The sequence below is a fragment of the Nyctibius grandis genome, chromosome 16 (assembly GCF_013368605.1).
Source record: "Nyctibius grandis isolate bNycGra1 chromosome 16, bNycGra1.pri, whole genome shotgun sequence".
Taxonomy (NCBI): domain Eukaryota; kingdom Metazoa; phylum Chordata; class Aves; order Nyctibiiformes; family Nyctibiidae; genus Nyctibius; species Nyctibius grandis.
Window position 1 is genome coordinate 5,935,400 of NC_090673.1, and position 14,841 is coordinate 5,950,240.

The following is a 14,841-nucleotide window of genomic DNA, read 5'->3' on the forward strand; positions in this document are numbered from 1 at the left end:
CTGCCCTCTGGGCCACCTCTCCCCTCTCCCCAAACCCCCCTTCCAAAACCAGCAGAAGCACCACAGTGGCTCTGTGCCCTGGGAGCTCCTGTGCTTAATCTTGGGGTGGGAAGGGGCTTGTGCCCATGCAGCACCCGCTGATCTGCCCTGGGGGGGACCAGGACTGCACAGGTCACCCCCTCCACAGCCAGGACCCCGCTGGGATGATGACGGCTGCTGCAAGGAGCTCCTGCTGATGGCACCTGGCAAACCATGGGCACGTCCCCGTGTCTTGGTGCAGAAAAGTTCATGTTACAAAAGACAACAACGCTTTTCCCGAGCGCTTGGAGGTAGCAGAGGCAGCGGCACGTCCCTCTGCGGGGCCGGCATGCCGGGGTGAGTGCCTGCGGCAGCTCCCCGGTGTCGAGAGCCCGAGGCGGCTGCCGGAGTGTGAGGTGTTGCTGGAGGGATGCTCTGCCCTGCGTATCCTCGCGGGCCTGAGCAGGCAATTACTGCTGCCAGATTCTTATTTCAATCCTCATCCCCCTCTTTGGGCAGTGGAGGTAAAATGACCTTGTCCTGGAAAGAAAAGGTGACCAGGAATTAGTGACAGTAAGTGCAGGCTGTTTCTAATTTGAAATACAAGGGCTTCTGCCAGGCTGCGGAGGGGAGAACCCAGGTGCCAGCCCACCGTGACCCCAAAGGAGGAGCCAAACCCCCCCCAGCACACCCAGGGGACTCCACGTCCCTCAGTCCTGGGGCCGGTGGCTCTGCTGGGGACAATGTGGCAGCAAACCCCTCAAAGGAGCCTGTAGCTCAAGCTGCCTCTCACGGTTTTAATTTGCTGGCTCGAAGAGGATGAGCAATGTTTGCCTGCCCCGCTCCCCGTGGGGCTCTGGGGAGGAGGATCGCAGCCTCAGCTCTTTCTGGAGCACCTGCCTCGTGGCAGCAGCAGCATTTCTAGGTCAGTCCTACAGCTCGGGGTCAGTCCTACAGCTCGGGGTCACGCGTTCGTCAGCAACCAGATAAGGGCAGAGCCCTTTGCCCCGCGCTGGTGGGGCGTGGGCTCGGGGGGAGCCTGCCGGGGTTTGCTGAGCTTTTAGGAAAATGCTGTTCTGGTGCGGTTGGGGGGCAAGTGGGAACCCTTCACCCCGTCCTTACATCTCGAAAGGTGATGTTGTCGAAGCCCTGTGGAGCGTTGCTCTCCGTCGGCGCCCCGCTCGCCAGTCCTCGCCGCTTCAGCCAGTACCAACCTCCGGTGGCCACCAGCGCCAGGATGATGATGGCCAGGAGGAGACTGAGCACAACCTCTGCTGTAAAGCTGCCGAAGGATTTCTCTGCAGGGAGAGGAGACGCTGCCAGGCTCAACCCACGGCCCAGGAGAGCTGGCTCCAGCCCCAGCTTCAGCACCCCGAGTGGCAGCAGGTTGACCTGCCACAGCCAGCACTGGCCCCGCACCTTCCACCGTCCCCTCCGGGCTGGCGTGGCAGCCCCCCGCAGCGCTGTACACGATGTCATCCAGCGCCACCGTCCCCTCCATCGGCCACCTCCGCGTGGTGATCTCAAAGATGATCTGCGGGGGAAGATGGCATCTGGGGGGGGTGATGCATGGGGAGGGCACCCTGCACCCCCGGAGGGCACCCCGGGGCGGCCCCGCTCACCTGGAACTCGCTGGGGCTCCGCACCGGCACCACGCCGCCCCGCCAGCCCCGGCTCCGGTGCCCGGCCACGCTCCACACCGTGCGCTGCCCCGCCGCGCTGTGCAGCATCACCCGCAGCTCCCCGCAGGCTGCGACGTGGAGGGGGCACAGGCACCCCGGCATCAACAGCCACCCGGAGACCCCGGGAGCCACCGGGCCCTCCCGGCCATGCCATCCTCCCCCGGGATGGCAGCACCCAGTGGGAACCGGCCATCCCCACCACCTGGCTGGAGCTGAGCCAGTGTGTCCACGGTCCCATGGGTGGGGAGGGGGTTTGCAGCCCCTGACCAAGCCCCCCATTCCCATGGTGGGCTCGTGACGCCCTCCCCAGGGCCAGCACCCCCTCCCTGCCCCTGCAGCGCTTACCGAGGTTCTCGGGGATGTCCATGTGGTACCAGAAGCGCAGGCAGGAGTCGGCAGCAGCAGGCAGGGGCTGGCTCTCCAGCCGGGCAGTGGTGCCCCCCAGGCCCAGCACGCGGGTGTCAAAGTGCACGTAGTGACCTGGATGGGTAGGGGCAGAGCACAGGGTGTCCCCCGGTTCTGCAGCCCACCCCACGTGTCCTGCTCCCCCTGCAAATGCCCAGAGCGATGCCCAGAGGATCGCCCCCCCCCACCCCAGCCCTGCTCCTCACTGCCGTTGGGACCAAGCTGTCCCTCTGGAGCGAGGACGTGACAGGGATGAAGTGGAGCCAGGCCTCTCGGGATGCATGGGAGGTGGACATTCATCCCCAGCTCCTCTTCATCCATCCCCAAGTCCTCTTCCTCCCTCCAGCTGTGTCAGGGTGCCCAGGGAGGGATGGGTGTCTCCTACCATCCCTTGTGCCCAGGGTATGATCCTGCTCGGGGCCAGGGTACTTGGCAAGGGGGACCCCACTCTTCCAGCCCCAGGCGAAGGCGTGCAGGCGGGGGTCCGAGGGGCTGCTCCAGCCACACGTGTCCTGCTCGAAGTCACAGGAGGCTGGGAAGAGAGGGGGGGAATGTGATGCACCCGGCGCTGCAGGCACCCACTGCCCTGTGCTGCCCAGTGGGAGATGGGGCATCTGGGGAGGGCAACCCCCAGCCACCTCCCCACTGCCCCCGGCTTTGGGCCAGGCCAAGCTCAGGGCAGGAGCTGGGTGCCCGGTGGCCATGGCAGCGCTGTAGTGGATGGGACATGCTGTCCCCATCCCCATCCCCATGGCTGTGTGCCCCCATGGGGTGCCCTGTTCCCCCCCGGGCTGGTCCACGTTGCCCCCGCTCTCACCTGGCTCGGGGCAGGCTCCATCCGACACGTGCAGGTCATCCAGCGCAATGTACCCATGGTCACTCCCAGCTCCCACCGCCTCGAACATCACCTGCATGATGGGTGGGCAGGGTGGCACCGTGCTCCCCTCGTCACCCCCAGCCTGTCCCCCTCCCTGGCACCCTGCCCCGTCTCACCTGCCAGTCCCCATCTGGCCAGACGGTGACGTGGCCGCGGTGCCAGGCGGTCCCCTCCATGGCGCTCACATCCATCACCTTCCTCCGCATCCCCCTCTGCTCCACAAAGATGCCGAGGGAGCCTGCCCAGGGCACCCACCATGGAGGGGGGGCCCAGGGCTGTGCCATGAGGGTCCCCAACCCATCCAGAGATGCCCCTGCGGGCATCCCAGTGCTCACCTGGGGTCCCAGTGCTCAGCTGGTACCAAAAGGCCAGGCACTGGGTGGGTGCAGAGGGCTGGTAGGGCTGGGAGGTGAGGGCAGCCGTGTGCCCTGCAGGCAGGGAGCCCCTGGCCGTGCTCACCACCATGTAATGGCCTGGGGGGAGAGAACCACAGAATGGTTTGGGTTGGGAGGGACCTCATACACCATCTAGTTCCAACCCCCCTGCCACGGGCAGAGACACCTTCCACCAGACCAGGTTGCTCCAAGCCCCATCCAACCTGGCCTTGAACACTGCCAGGGAGGGGGCAGCCACAGCTTCTCTGGGCAACCTGGGCCAGGGTCTCACCACCCTCACAGCAAAGAATTGCTTCCTAACAAACATCTCATCTCAATCTCCCCTCTTTCAGTTTAAAACCATTCCCCCTTGTCCTATCACTCCATGCCCTTGCAAAAAGTCCCTCTCCAGCTTTCCTGTAGCCCCTTCAGGTACTGGAAGGTGCTAGAAGGTCTCCCCGGAGCCTTCTCTTCTCCAGGCTGAACAGCCCCAGCTCTCTCAGCCTGTCTCCAGAGCAGAGGGGCTCCAGCCCTCTGAGCATCTGCGTGGCCTCCTCTGGACTCGCTCCAACAGCTCCGTGTCCTTCTGATGCTGGGGGCCCCAGAGCTGGACGCAGCACTGCAGGGGGGGTCTCACGAGAGAGGAGCAGAGGCGCAGAATCCCCTCCCTCGCCCTGCTGGCCACGCTGCTGGGGATGCAGCCCAGGACACGGTTGGCTTTCTGGGCTGCAAGCACACGTTGCCGGCTCATGGTGAGCTTCTCGTCACCCATCACCCCCAAGTCCTTCTCCTCAGGGCTGCTCTCCACCCATTCTCCACCAGAGCCCCTGGAAGCCATGGCCCCGGTACCTGCGGCAGTGCCGGTGGTGTGGTCGGCCGGGGGCCCGGCGGCAGTGCCGGTGCCGTTGCTCTGCCGCAGCCAGGTGTGCTGCCCACTGGCTGCCAGCCCGCAGGCGTCCGCCTCGAAGGAGCACGAGCGCTCAGCCCCGCAGGGCCCCGCCGTCAGCGCCACGTCGTCCAGCGCCATGTCCCCCAGGAACCCGTCCCGCAGGGCCTCGAAGGCCACCTGCCACCGACGCAGCAGTGTCAGACGGCCCCGCGCCCCGCTGGCACCCGGCAGCACGGGGGGACCTGGCCCTCACCCGGTACTGCTGCCGGCCTGTGGCGGGCAGCGTCGCCCGTCCCCGGTGCCAGATGCTGCCTTGGGTCCCCCGCCGGGTCCACAGCACCGTCTCCTCCGCTCCCTCCAGCAGCAGCTTGAGGTTCAGGGTGCCTGGGCAGAGGGGAGCATGGGGCAGCCATCCTGCACCCCTTGGGGATGCCGCGGTCCCCAGGGGAGCGGGGCCGGGCTGGAGCATCCCCAAAGGATGCCACAGGGCCGCGTACCGATCTGCGGGCCGGCCAGGCGGTACCAGAAGGAGAGGCAGCGCGGGGCGGCGGCGGGGTCCTGGGGGTAGGTGACGAGCTGCGCCCGCTGCCCCCGGCTCCACGGCGCAGAGGGGTCCGCAGCCAAGAAGTAGCCTGAGTGTTGGGGACAGACAGGGTGGAGGGGACAAGGGTGTTCCGAGCTGTGCTCGCACCACCTGCACCCCGGTGCTGGATCCGGGTGCCCCTGGGCTGAGCTCGGGGCCACTTGGAGTGCACAGGGCAGGTCCCAGCCCTGGGGACAGGAGGCTGCGGGGTCCCCCTGGGCTGCCCAGGGTCCCCAGGAGAGCAGCCAGCCCCTTACCAGAGCCAGTGGTGTGGTCGGAGCCCTGCCCCTGCCCCGTGCCGTGGACCCATTTGAAGTCACTGGCCTGATCCTGGTACCAGCCACACGTGCCCTTCTCGAAGTTGCAGGACAGCTCTGGCCAGAGAGACATGACCATGGGGAGGGAAGGGGGACAAGGCACCCCAAAAGCAAACAGGTCCCCAAAATACCCCTTTCCCTCTGCTCCCCCACCCCACTCCCTGAGTTCCCCCCATGCCGGTGCCCTGGGGCAGGACGTGTGCTCGGCCTCGGGGCTTCTGCCCATGGTCCTGTCCCTGGGGACAGGGTGACAGTCACCAGGCAGCCCCTGTGGGAGCAGCACCCATCGCTGCGGACAGGGGGTTGGGGTCCCCTCCTGCCCACGGCCGCCCTCCCCTGCCCGCACGCCCCTGGCCATACCTGCAGCCCCTGGTGGCACCACATCGGGGTGGCACTGCACGAACATCACGTTGTCAACGGCGGCGCTGGCCGAGTCCTGCAGATCCACCAGCCCCAGCAGCTCGACCTGGGGGGCGGCATGGTGGCCGTGAGCCCCGGCACTGCCACACCAGTAGCCGACCAGGCTGGTCCCTGTGCCCCCAGGCACACCTGGAAGCGCTGTGTCCTCTCTCCCAGTGGGACATGGACGCGTCCCTCGGCTGTGCCGCCGTGCCCTGACGTGTGCCAGGCCAGGCGGGTGGTGCCAGTGGCGTGATCCGCGACGCTGACGGCGAGGAAGCCTGGGTGCGAGAGGTGCTGGGGAGGCTGCGGGGACCAACAGCCCCCAGGGAACCCCCTCGGGGACCCAGCACCCCCCCAGCCCTCGGCCACAGGGGACAGGATGGGGACAGGGACACCCCGGCTCTGGGATGGTGTGATGGGGCAGAGCAGGGCTGGGAGAGGCAGTGGGTGGGGGGCTCTGCCCTGTGCCAGGGCCGGGCAGGGAGCAGGCAGGGCACCCTGGGGCTGGGCAGGGAGCAGGGCACCCCGGGGCCGGGCAGGGAGCAGGCAGGGCACCCTGGGGCTGGGCAGGGAGCAGGGCACCCCGGGGCTGGGCAGGGAGCAGGCAGGGCACCCCGGGGCTGGGCAGGGAGCAGGCAGGGCACCCCGGGGCTGGGCAGGGGCGTTACCTTGGGGGCCGCTGCGGATGCGGTAGCTCATCTCCATGGCGCAGGCAGGGCCCGAGGGTCCCAGCAGAGGCGTGCGTGCCTTGGCAGCAGCCACCACTTGTCCTTCTCCTGCCTGGAGGGCCAGGAAAGCCCCTGGGCAAGGAAACACCCTGAGAAGTCAGGGCAGGGGTCCCTGGCAGCTCCCCCAGCCCAGCACCCTGCCCGGGCATCACCCCCACCCTTCCCACAGTGGCATCCACCCACCCCAGCCGGGAGGGAGCCGGGGGGTCCCTGCACCCTGGGAGCCCCCACAGTGCTGAGGACCAAAGAGCATCCTCTTGGCATTGGGAACAGCCTCACCTGCGAGGACGGTGTCGGTGGGCTCGGTGCCCCCCTGCACGCCCCAGCACAGCTGCCCCACGCTGACGTCATGCCAGCCCCCGGCCCCCGCCTCGAAGGTGGTGGCTCCTGCAAAAGCCCAGGCTCAGCCCCCCTGGGCCACCACGCTGCCCCGAGGGCTGCGTGGGCACCCACGTCCCCCAGCCGTGCCAGCCAAGGGGTGCCTGGGTCACGCTGCTCTGGTCCCCTCTGTGTTTGGGTACCGGGGAGCTGCCCGCCCGCCCGCGGCTCTCACCGCAGCGCTTCTCGTCGGAGCCATCGGCGCACGTCTCGGCGAAGTCGCAGGCCAGCTCCGCGCCAACGCAGCCCCCGCTGTCACAGGCCACCTCCTCGGCCGCGCAGGGACCGGCCCCGGCCCGGCTCGGCAGCGCGGGCGAAGGCTCCTCTGGTGGCGAAACACCCCGGGGTGAGAGGGCCCGGCAGCACCATCGGCGTCACTTCAAGCTGCGGTCCCCTGTCCCTGCTGGCTCTCCATGCCCCCCAGCCCCATCCCTGCCCTGTCTGCTGCCACCAGACGAAGGGGATGGAGGGGGTTGACAATAGCTGCCTGCGTGACACGGCTCGGGCAGGAGATTTTGGCACAGTGTCACAGCTGCAGGACAAGGACACCAGGCAACCCGGGCTGTGGCACCCAGGATGGTCACTGCGCTGAGCAGAGGGACAGGCAGACCCCTGCGGTGGGTCCCCATGGGCACAAGACAGCTGGAGACCGCTCCCCGTGCCAGAGCAGGGGTGGGGGACGGCCACCCCCCGGCTCACCCTCCTCCCACACGCAGCCTGGAGACAGGATCAGGTCATCGATGGCCACGGTGCCCGCGCCGCCGGCCACCCCCTCGATCAGCACCTGCAGGGAAGCACCGTGCTGGGAACGTCGACACAGGGTCTTGCACAGCGTGGAGGGGATGGGTGATGCTGTGGGCACAGGGGAGACACCGAGGAGCCGCGGGACGGGGGAACCCCGCTCCTGTGATGGGACAACATGCGCTTCCCCCAGGAGCGGGGGTGACGCCGTGGCTGGAAGGGGTGCGCAGGGCCACGGTGGGCTTGGGGTGACGGTGCTGCCCCATGGCCTGTGTCTGCCCAGGGGGTTGGCTGGGTGCCCTCAGGATGCCATCGGGGTGCCATTGGAGTCGGATTGTGTGGGTGGCCGTGGGGGACACAGACGGGACAGTGGGAAGGCATGAGGTGACGTGGAGTGGATGAAGACACCTCCCTGCTCCCCTTTCCAGTGGAGTGGTGCCTGGGCTGGGGGGGCTGGCAGGAGGATTTGAAGGTGTGGGCACAGGGACACGAGGGTGGCACATGCCAGCACCAGGAGGCTCAGCTCTGGCGTCTGGTTCCCAGTTCAACCCCTACCCCTGATCCCATGGGTGCATACTGGGGGTGGCCCTGTGCCCTCTGTGGGGTGACCCTGTGCCCCTCATCCCACGTACAGTCCAGTTTGCCCCAGCACGGCACCAGCTGACCTTGAAGCTCCCCGTCACTTTGAAGTCCACTCTCTCCCGGACCCAGCAGCTGCCCAGGTCCCCTGTCCTCTCCCTCACCAGGTGCTTGGTGGAGTTGGCCATGTAGGAGATGATGAGGCTGCTGGTGGCAGAGCCGTGGAGGTGACAGTACAGCACGAGCTGGGGAGGGGGGTGAGTGAGCACTGAAGCCTCGGGGCAGGGACATGCAGCCCTCCACACCCCATGGGACGCTCACAAAGGTGGGGCTGGAGGAGCTCAGAGCTCCCAACGGGCACTGGAGGTGCCACCAAACCACCCCCAAAAACCTGCTGCCCATCCCCAGCAAAGGGCCAACTGCAGCCCCAGCCCCATGTGGGGGTCCCCGCGGGTGGGGCCACGTGACGCAGGGTCCCAGACGTGACTCACGGAGCAGGAGATGTTGGCCTGGAGGGTGGGACTGCTGAGCCGGGCCGTGCCGCTGGCCCCCGCAGCCGAGGCGCTGCTCACGTGGAGGAAAAACCCTGCGGGAGACGCCAGGACGGGGCTGAGCGGCGCCGAGTTGGGCGCGCGGGTGTGAGGCTTTAAGCCAAGCCCAGGCATGTGTCACCCCAGGGGTCGGAGGGGACGTCCATCCCGGGGCCGGTGACACCCCGGGGACCCACGGCGGGACTCCCCCAGGGCGCTGCTGCCCCAGCCACGCACCTGCCCTGCTGCTCCCACTGTGGTCCCTCATGGGGATGCCGTATGCGGTGCCCAGGTTCAGGCTCGTGTTCCTCTCCCACGCCGGCTGCCCGACCTCCGCCTCCCAGCCACAGAGACCTTGCTCGAAGGAGCAGCGGGTGAAGGACTCTGCGGGGAGGGAAGGAGAGCAGAGTGACACAGGAGGGTCCCTGTGACGGCCTGACCCCTCCACAAAACCCTCGGGGTGATTTTTTTCCCCCACCCCGGCCATACAGCCATGGGGCACGGCTGGGGTGACCCGCACCGGGACAGAGCCTCAGCCCATCCGTGCGGTCTGGGGGGGCCGGTGGCAGGATGCCCTCCCCGGGGCCAGGGCTGCTCACCGCACTGCGCCGCGTCCTCGTCCGAGCCGTCCCCGCAGTCATCGGTGCCGTCGCAGAAGCGGTGCCACGCCAGGCAGGACCCCCGCCCGCAGCGGCTCTCCCCCGCCCCGCAGAGCTGCTCCCGGGGCTCCGGGGCTGTGGGACACGCCATCAGCACAGGGCTGGCCCCGCAGGGACCCCAGCCCACGCCGGGCTCCCCCCACGTCCATTCCGGGGTCGCTCGAGGGACAGGGTTTTACTGCCCACCCCAAGGTGCCCCCCAAGGCAGAGCGGGCAGCGGGGTGTGAAGCCCAAACCGACTCCCCCGGGGATCCCGGCTCGTCCCCGCGGCTGCAGGACTCACCCCACAGGCCGCAGTTCCTGAAGATGATGTCGTCGAGCGCCAGCTCTGCCCCGCGCGCGGGCGGTTGTGTCAGGGAGAAGATGAGCTGCCGATGAGGTGACGGGGATGGCGTGAGCTGCCTGGGCACCCCCGGCTGCTGGGGCATCACCCGGCCCCAGCTCACAGGGACAGTGCCTGGATATTGACGTGGCCCCGTCTCACCTGGAACTGCTCCGCGATGCGGCCTGGGTAGGCGACCAGCTGGTGCCAGCCCTCGCCTCCATGCTCGGGGCTCTGCCACAGCCCCACCACCTCGTCCCCGTACGCCGCGGCCAGGCGCAGCAGCGGCTGCTCCGTCTGGTTGAGCCCTGCAGGGAGCCCCAAAACGTGGCCCTTGGCACCCTGGGGTACCCCTGGGGACAAACCAAGCCCCCCACCAGCTCTGGGGACCAGAGACCCCCGGGTCCCACCAGTTCTGCTTGCGGAGCATGGAAGAGGCAAGCGGGATGGCAAGGACCCATCGAGGTGCCAGTGGCTCTGTCCCTGCCACGGGAGCAGATGGTCCCGTCCTTCCCCAATGACCCCATAGTCGCTTCCCTGTGCCCAGTACCCCGTGGCCCGTCCGTGCCCGCCGCGGGCACCCTCACCGCTTCCCGAGAGGTGGTACCAGGCGCTGATCTCACACGTGGCAGCTGCTCCCTGCATCACCGGTGACCTGAGCCAGGCCATGGCTGTGGCCTTTGCCGGGGGGGACACGGACACCATGAACCAACCTGGGGAGGGCAGAGAGGAGAGTGGGGGCTGCAGCCCCATGGGATGGCACCGGAGCTGTGGCCGACACCACTCCTGCCCCACCATGGGGCTGCTCTGTCCCCTGCACCCTACAAGGATGGGTGTCCCCGCACCCCGGCTTCAGGGCACCCATGGCCCAGAGGTGTGGTGCTGTGGGTGCCTGGAGCCCCCTCACCGGCCCAGCAGCTCCCACTTACCCAGGTTGGTGCCCATGGTGTGGTCTGAGTGGGGCCCCGTGCCCCACGCGGCCAGGCTGGCCCGGCCCCGCACCCATCTGTAAGCCGAGGTGCTCACGTCCCGCCAGCCGCAGTCGCCTTCCTCGAAATCACAGGTGAAGGGGGTGCCCAGCGCCACCGAGCCCCGTAGGTACCCTGAGGAGGGGCGGGCAGGGTGTCAGGGCAGGGCTGGGGCCACCCCAGGGACCTGCTCCCACCCCGGGGAAACCTGCACCCACCCCAGGGACCTGCACCCCCAGTGCCCCCAGCTCCATCGCCTGCCCCAGGAGCAGGGCCGGGGGACTGGGGGCCGGGCACCCACCGCACTGGTTCTCATCGGAGCAGTCGCTGCAGTCGCAGCCGAAGTCACAGAGCTGCTCGGCCTCGGTGCCGCAGCTGTTGGCCACCGTGGACCCAGCGGGGAGGACGGTGCCTGCTAGAGGAGAGGTGATGGGGCTGAAAACCCCGCACGGTGCCCATGGCAGGAGACAGAGGGCACACGGGCCCGCAGGTGACATTTGTCTGGGCTCCCCAGTTTGGGACCCTGCTGGGGGGGGGAGCGCTGAGCTCTCGGTGGCATTGTCCCTTGGGACCCCCCGCCACTGCCCTGGCACCCCCCATCTCCCACCGCCAGCCCCGCTCCCGCAGCACGACCCCGGTGTCAGCAGAGCTCACCCAGCAGCAGCAGGAAGACGAGCACCACCGGCCCGGCCATCTCGGCCTCGGCAAGGGTAAAACGGAGCCGGGAGAGGCCACGCCGCGAGCCCAGGGCTGGAATCTGCTCCCCGGGACCTGCCCCACGCTGGACTTCAGCCCCGTTGTTATCGGTTTCCCAGCCCCAGCAGCGGGGTTTATGGCGAGGCCGCTTGCCAGGCTGGGACAGGTCACCCGTGGTCCTGCCGCCCGGCACCACCGCCAGCAGCACAGGCAGCCACGCGGCCCCAGCTGCTTCACACCCACCGAACCCCTTCTCTTCAGCTCCCCCGTTTCCAACCACGCCGAGATGCTGGGTGCCGCTCTGACTGGGACGGGGCCAGCTCGCATGGTCCAGCGGCACGCACCGGCTCGGTGAGGGAAAAGGCCACTTCTCCCTGCCGAGGCAGCGATGCTGCCAGCCCTGGAGAAGCTGCCACCTGAGCCGCAGCAGGCAGGGATCCTTAGGACTAGGGGGGGTTTAGCCATAAAAATGTTTGGGCTTTGAATTCAGAACAAAACTCTGGCTGGCTGGAGACTGGGACAGGCTGGGAGAGGAGGCAGGGATGGGCAGGAGGACACGCAGGAGGAGCAGTCTGTCCCAGCACCCAGCTGAGCCGGCTGTGCCAAACGCTGGGGCACCAGCCCAGCCCTGGGGACACGCCGATGGCAGGCAGAGGGGTCTCAGCCTGCCCTGCCCGGGTAAAGCAGCCTGGCAGCCCTGTGCTCCTGCTGCCACATGCTCCAGGTCACTCCTGGAGGGAACAACCCCGGCAGAGCCGCAGGAAGGGCTGTTCAGCCTGGAAGGAGCATGACTTGGCAGCCAGAACCCCACCGGAGCTGCCTGGTGATGGCAACCACCGCCCCTGCCTCAGTTTACCCACCTGGGCAGGGGAAGCTGCTGCCAGGGCTCAGGGGTGGGGGGGTTGGTACTGCCCCAGGGGAGCCCCCTCCTGCCTCCGCTGCCAGCAGCCCCTGTGCAGGAGACAGGCCCCCCCTGCCGAAGACCGAGCACGGAGGTTTCTCCCCTCCCAGCCCACGGCCTTGGACAGCAGATTGCAGCAGGATTGCGTCAGGCGCAGTAAAATGCGGGGTTCAGCTCCTTCCCCCGGCGCGGGACGGGCAGCGGCTCCCTGGAGCCTTCTCTTCTCCAGGCTGAACAGCCCCAACTCTCTCAGCCTGTCTCCAGAGCAGAGGGGCTCCAGCACTCTGAGCATCTTCGTGGCCTCCTCTGGACTCGCTCCAACAGCTCCGTGTCCTTCTTGTGTTGGGGGCCCCAGAGCTGGATGCAGCACTGCAGGGGGGGTCTCACGAGAGCAGAGCAGAGGGGCAGAATCCCCTCCCTCGCCCTGCTGGCCACGCTGCTGGGGATGCAGCCCAGGACACAGTTGGCTTTCTGGGCTGCAAGCGCACGTTGCCGGCTCGTGGTGAGCTTCTCGTCACCCATCACCCCCAAGTCCTTCTCCTCAGGGCTGCTCTCCATCCATTCTCCACCATGATCTACCTGTTGAGTTTGGGGCAGGACACCAGGCCCAGGGGCTGAGCTGGAGCAGGTCGTGCTAACCCTGCACTGCTCCGGGCACAGAGGAACCATCTCCTGTCGAGGTAGCCCACATCCCTGGCAGCAAGAGGGGAAGGTGGGGAGGCAGCAGCAGAGCAGCCAGGCAGGAGCCAGCAGCACACAGGATCACAGCCCGACAAGGAAAATGGGTCTGGGACAAGGGGAGGTGAGGTTCCTCCAGCCCCAACCTCGTATGGGATGGCAATCGACTGATCCACCCAGCCAACCTGACCTGCATGTCTCCCTCCCTCGAGCTCTCCTGCCACCGAAAGCTCCAGCAGCTTTTCCCAGTCTCCCCACCCTGCTCCTCACTGGAAGTGCAAGCGGAGAGTCTCCCTGGGAAATACCGTGGGGCAGGAGGCAGGCCGGGCTGTCCGGGAGGCCGAAGCCAAGGAGGGTGCTCTGCCTGAGGTGTGAGCACATCTTGGGGTGGGAACACGGATGTCCTTCCAAGCCACGCTCCTGGGAAGCTCGGCTTCCCCCCAGCAGGAGATGGGGACGGTCCTTCCCCTGGGACCACCCTGCCCTTCCCTCTGCCACACGTGGGGACCCCATCGCTTTCTCCTCACCTGCCTCAGCCCTTCCCAAGCCAAATCCTGATGCACCCTCTGCTGTCCCCACCCCAGACCCTCCCAGTTTCATGGTCAGGGCCCCCACGAGGGGCTGGAAACCCAGGGGGTCATTCCTGCTATAGGGGGGTACAACCCAGACCCGGGGCAGCCACACACGCGTGACCACACAAGCAGCTGCTCTCCCCAACGTGTTTAATTCTCACATACACACGTGGGACAAACCCCCTCGCACCGGGGAGGCCGGGGCAGAGCACCCACCGGCTTCACCGCGCTGTGCCGGGGAGGCGGGGAGCACCCACAGCGCGTGGGGAGTCTGGTGATGGTGGACAACGGGCGAGTTCAACACAAGGAATAACCAGGAGAGCCCAGAGCGCTGCCGGGCGCGGGGAGCCCGCTGCCACCGCCCCGACGCTGGATGCGGCCGTGCCAGCTCCAGGCTGGCGCCGTTGCCCAGCCTGAGGAGTCAGTAGCCTTCATCCGCCCAGGTGATCTCGTAGTCCGGATACTCAGCTTTCAGCTTCTCCGTAGTCACGGAGTGGTCCGCTCGCCCAAAGCCCTGCCAGAGGAGAGGGTCCCGAAGTAAAGCCGAGGCGGTCACCACCCACGGGAGAGCGCGGCGAACCCCTGGGGCGGCTCACCGCACCCGGAGGCCCCGGCAGCAGCCGACGCCGCTGAGCCCGTGTCTATGAAACACCGATCGGCTCCAACCCCTCTGCGGCAGCGGCTCAGGCCGTGGGCAGCTCAGCCTGGCTCCAGCTGCCAGACAACAACAGCACCCGGGCGGGGGCACGGTGCCACCCCAGGGCTGGGAAAACCGGCACCGATGCCACCGGTACCCCCCTCAGGGCACGTAGGGGGACAGTGAGGGGACACGAGCACCCCCAGGTCTGCCCTGGCAGTGCCACCGCCCTCCGGCTCGGCCCTCCTGCTCCCGGGGGGATGCGGTGCTGCCATCGGGAGGGAGAAGCTGCATCCACGGGTGGGTCCCTCCCCCTCCCTCTCCCTGCTCCACCCCCGGTGCCCCGCTTACCACCGAGTACCCGTAGACGTGGATCTTCCTCTCCTCGGGGCGGTGGGAGAGCCGGCCGCCCCCCAGGCACTCGCAGTCCAGGCCCTGCTGCGCCAGCTCCCGCGCCGTCCGCTCGTAGATATCGGCTGCGGGCGGGGGCGAACGGAGGGGGCGCGGGTGGGCACGGGGACCCCCCGGGGGCGGGCACGGGGACCCGCCGCCGAAGCCACCGCCCACGGTCAGGGCCCCGCCGGGGGAGCCCCTCGCCGGCTCCCGGCCGCTGCCCGGCTCTCCTCGGTACCGCCGGGGTACCGAGCCTCCCCCCAGCCCCGAGACCCCCCTCCCCGGGGACCCCGGCCCGCCCCCCCGCTCCGTGCCGGCGCCCCGCGCCCCTCACCGTGGTACTCGGCCCAGCCGTGGCCGCGCACGACGTCCTTCCCGCTCCCGCCGGCCCCGCGCACCCGCACCAGCACGTACTTGAAGACGCCGCCGCCGTCGATCTCCACGTCCGCCACCGCCGCCAGCGCCGCCGCCTCCCCGGCCGCCATCCCGCCCGCCCCGCCGCCGCGCCGCGC

At 68.4% G+C, this 14,841-nt stretch overlaps 2 protein-coding genes across 2 annotated transcripts; both read right to left on the minus strand.

Moving 5' to 3' along the window:
- Nucleotides 1–510: 510 nt before the first annotated feature.
- MAMDC4 (MAM domain containing 4) lies at nt 511–11,146 on the minus strand. Its single transcript, XM_068414222.1, has 29 exons — nt 11,107–11,146; nt 10,754–10,975; nt 10,414–10,587; nt 10,057–10,197; nt 9,647–9,792; nt 9,446–9,530; nt 9,103–9,237; nt 8,741–8,887; nt 8,465–8,559; nt 8,060–8,218; nt 7,353–7,437; nt 6,829–6,978; nt 6,555–6,662; nt 6,216–6,347; nt 5,695–5,825; nt 5,506–5,611; nt 5,086–5,202; nt 4,743–4,877; nt 4,499–4,629; nt 4,206–4,422; nt 3,318–3,455; nt 3,099–3,220; nt 2,923–3,013; nt 2,491–2,637; nt 2,046–2,180; nt 1,641–1,768; nt 1,438–1,552; nt 1,141–1,316; nt 511–558 (listed from the first exon to the last, which is right to left on the minus strand). The coding sequence occupies exons 1-29, from the start codon at nt 11,144–11,146 to the stop codon at nt 511–513; spliced, it is 3,756 nt and encodes a 1,251-aa protein (XP_068270323.1).
- Nucleotides 11,147–13,432: 2,286 nt separating this feature from the next.
- On the minus strand, nt 13,433–14,825 carry PHPT1 (phosphohistidine phosphatase 1). The gene is made up of 3 exons (XM_068414058.1): nt 14,664–14,825; nt 14,288–14,412; nt 13,433–13,813 (listed from the first exon to the last, which is right to left on the minus strand). Exons 1-3 carry the CDS (start codon nt 14,812–14,814, stop codon nt 13,721–13,723), a joined length of 369 nt encoding a protein of 122 aa, XP_068270159.1. The 5' UTR covers nt 14,815–14,825; the 3' UTR covers nt 13,433–13,720.
- Between the last annotated feature and the right edge of the window lie 16 nt (nt 14,826–14,841).

What these genes read in the sequence shown, in the direction of transcription:
- MAMDC4 (XM_068414222.1), bottom strand. Translation starts at nt 11,146, where the DNA reads ATGGCCGGGCCGGTGGTGCTCGTCTTCCTGCTGCTGCTGG. An exon ending in CAGTGGGAGCAGCAGGGCAG is followed by an intron (nt 8,560 to 8,740) that starts GTGCGTGGCTGG and finishes CGTCTCCCGCAG; the next exon opens with GGTTTTTCCTCCACGTGAGC. An exon ending in GGCCAGATGGGGACTGGCAG is followed by an intron (nt 3,014 to 3,098) that starts GTGAGACGGGGC and finishes CCCATCATGCAG; the next exon opens with GTGATGTTCGAGGCGGTGGG.
- PHPT1 (XM_068414058.1), bottom strand. Translation starts at nt 14,814, where the DNA reads ATGGCGGCCGGGGAGGCGGCGGCGCTGGCGGCGGTGGCGGACGTGGAG. An exon ending in CGGCTGGGCCGAGTACCACG is followed by an intron (nt 14,413 to 14,663) that starts GTGAGGGGCGCG and finishes CCCCGCCCGCAG; the next exon opens with CCGATATCTACGAGCGGACG. An exon ending in ACGTCTACGGGTACTCGGTG is followed by an intron (nt 13,814 to 14,287) that starts GTAAGCGGGGCA and finishes CTCCTCTGGCAG; the next exon opens with GGCTTTGGGCGAGCGGACCA.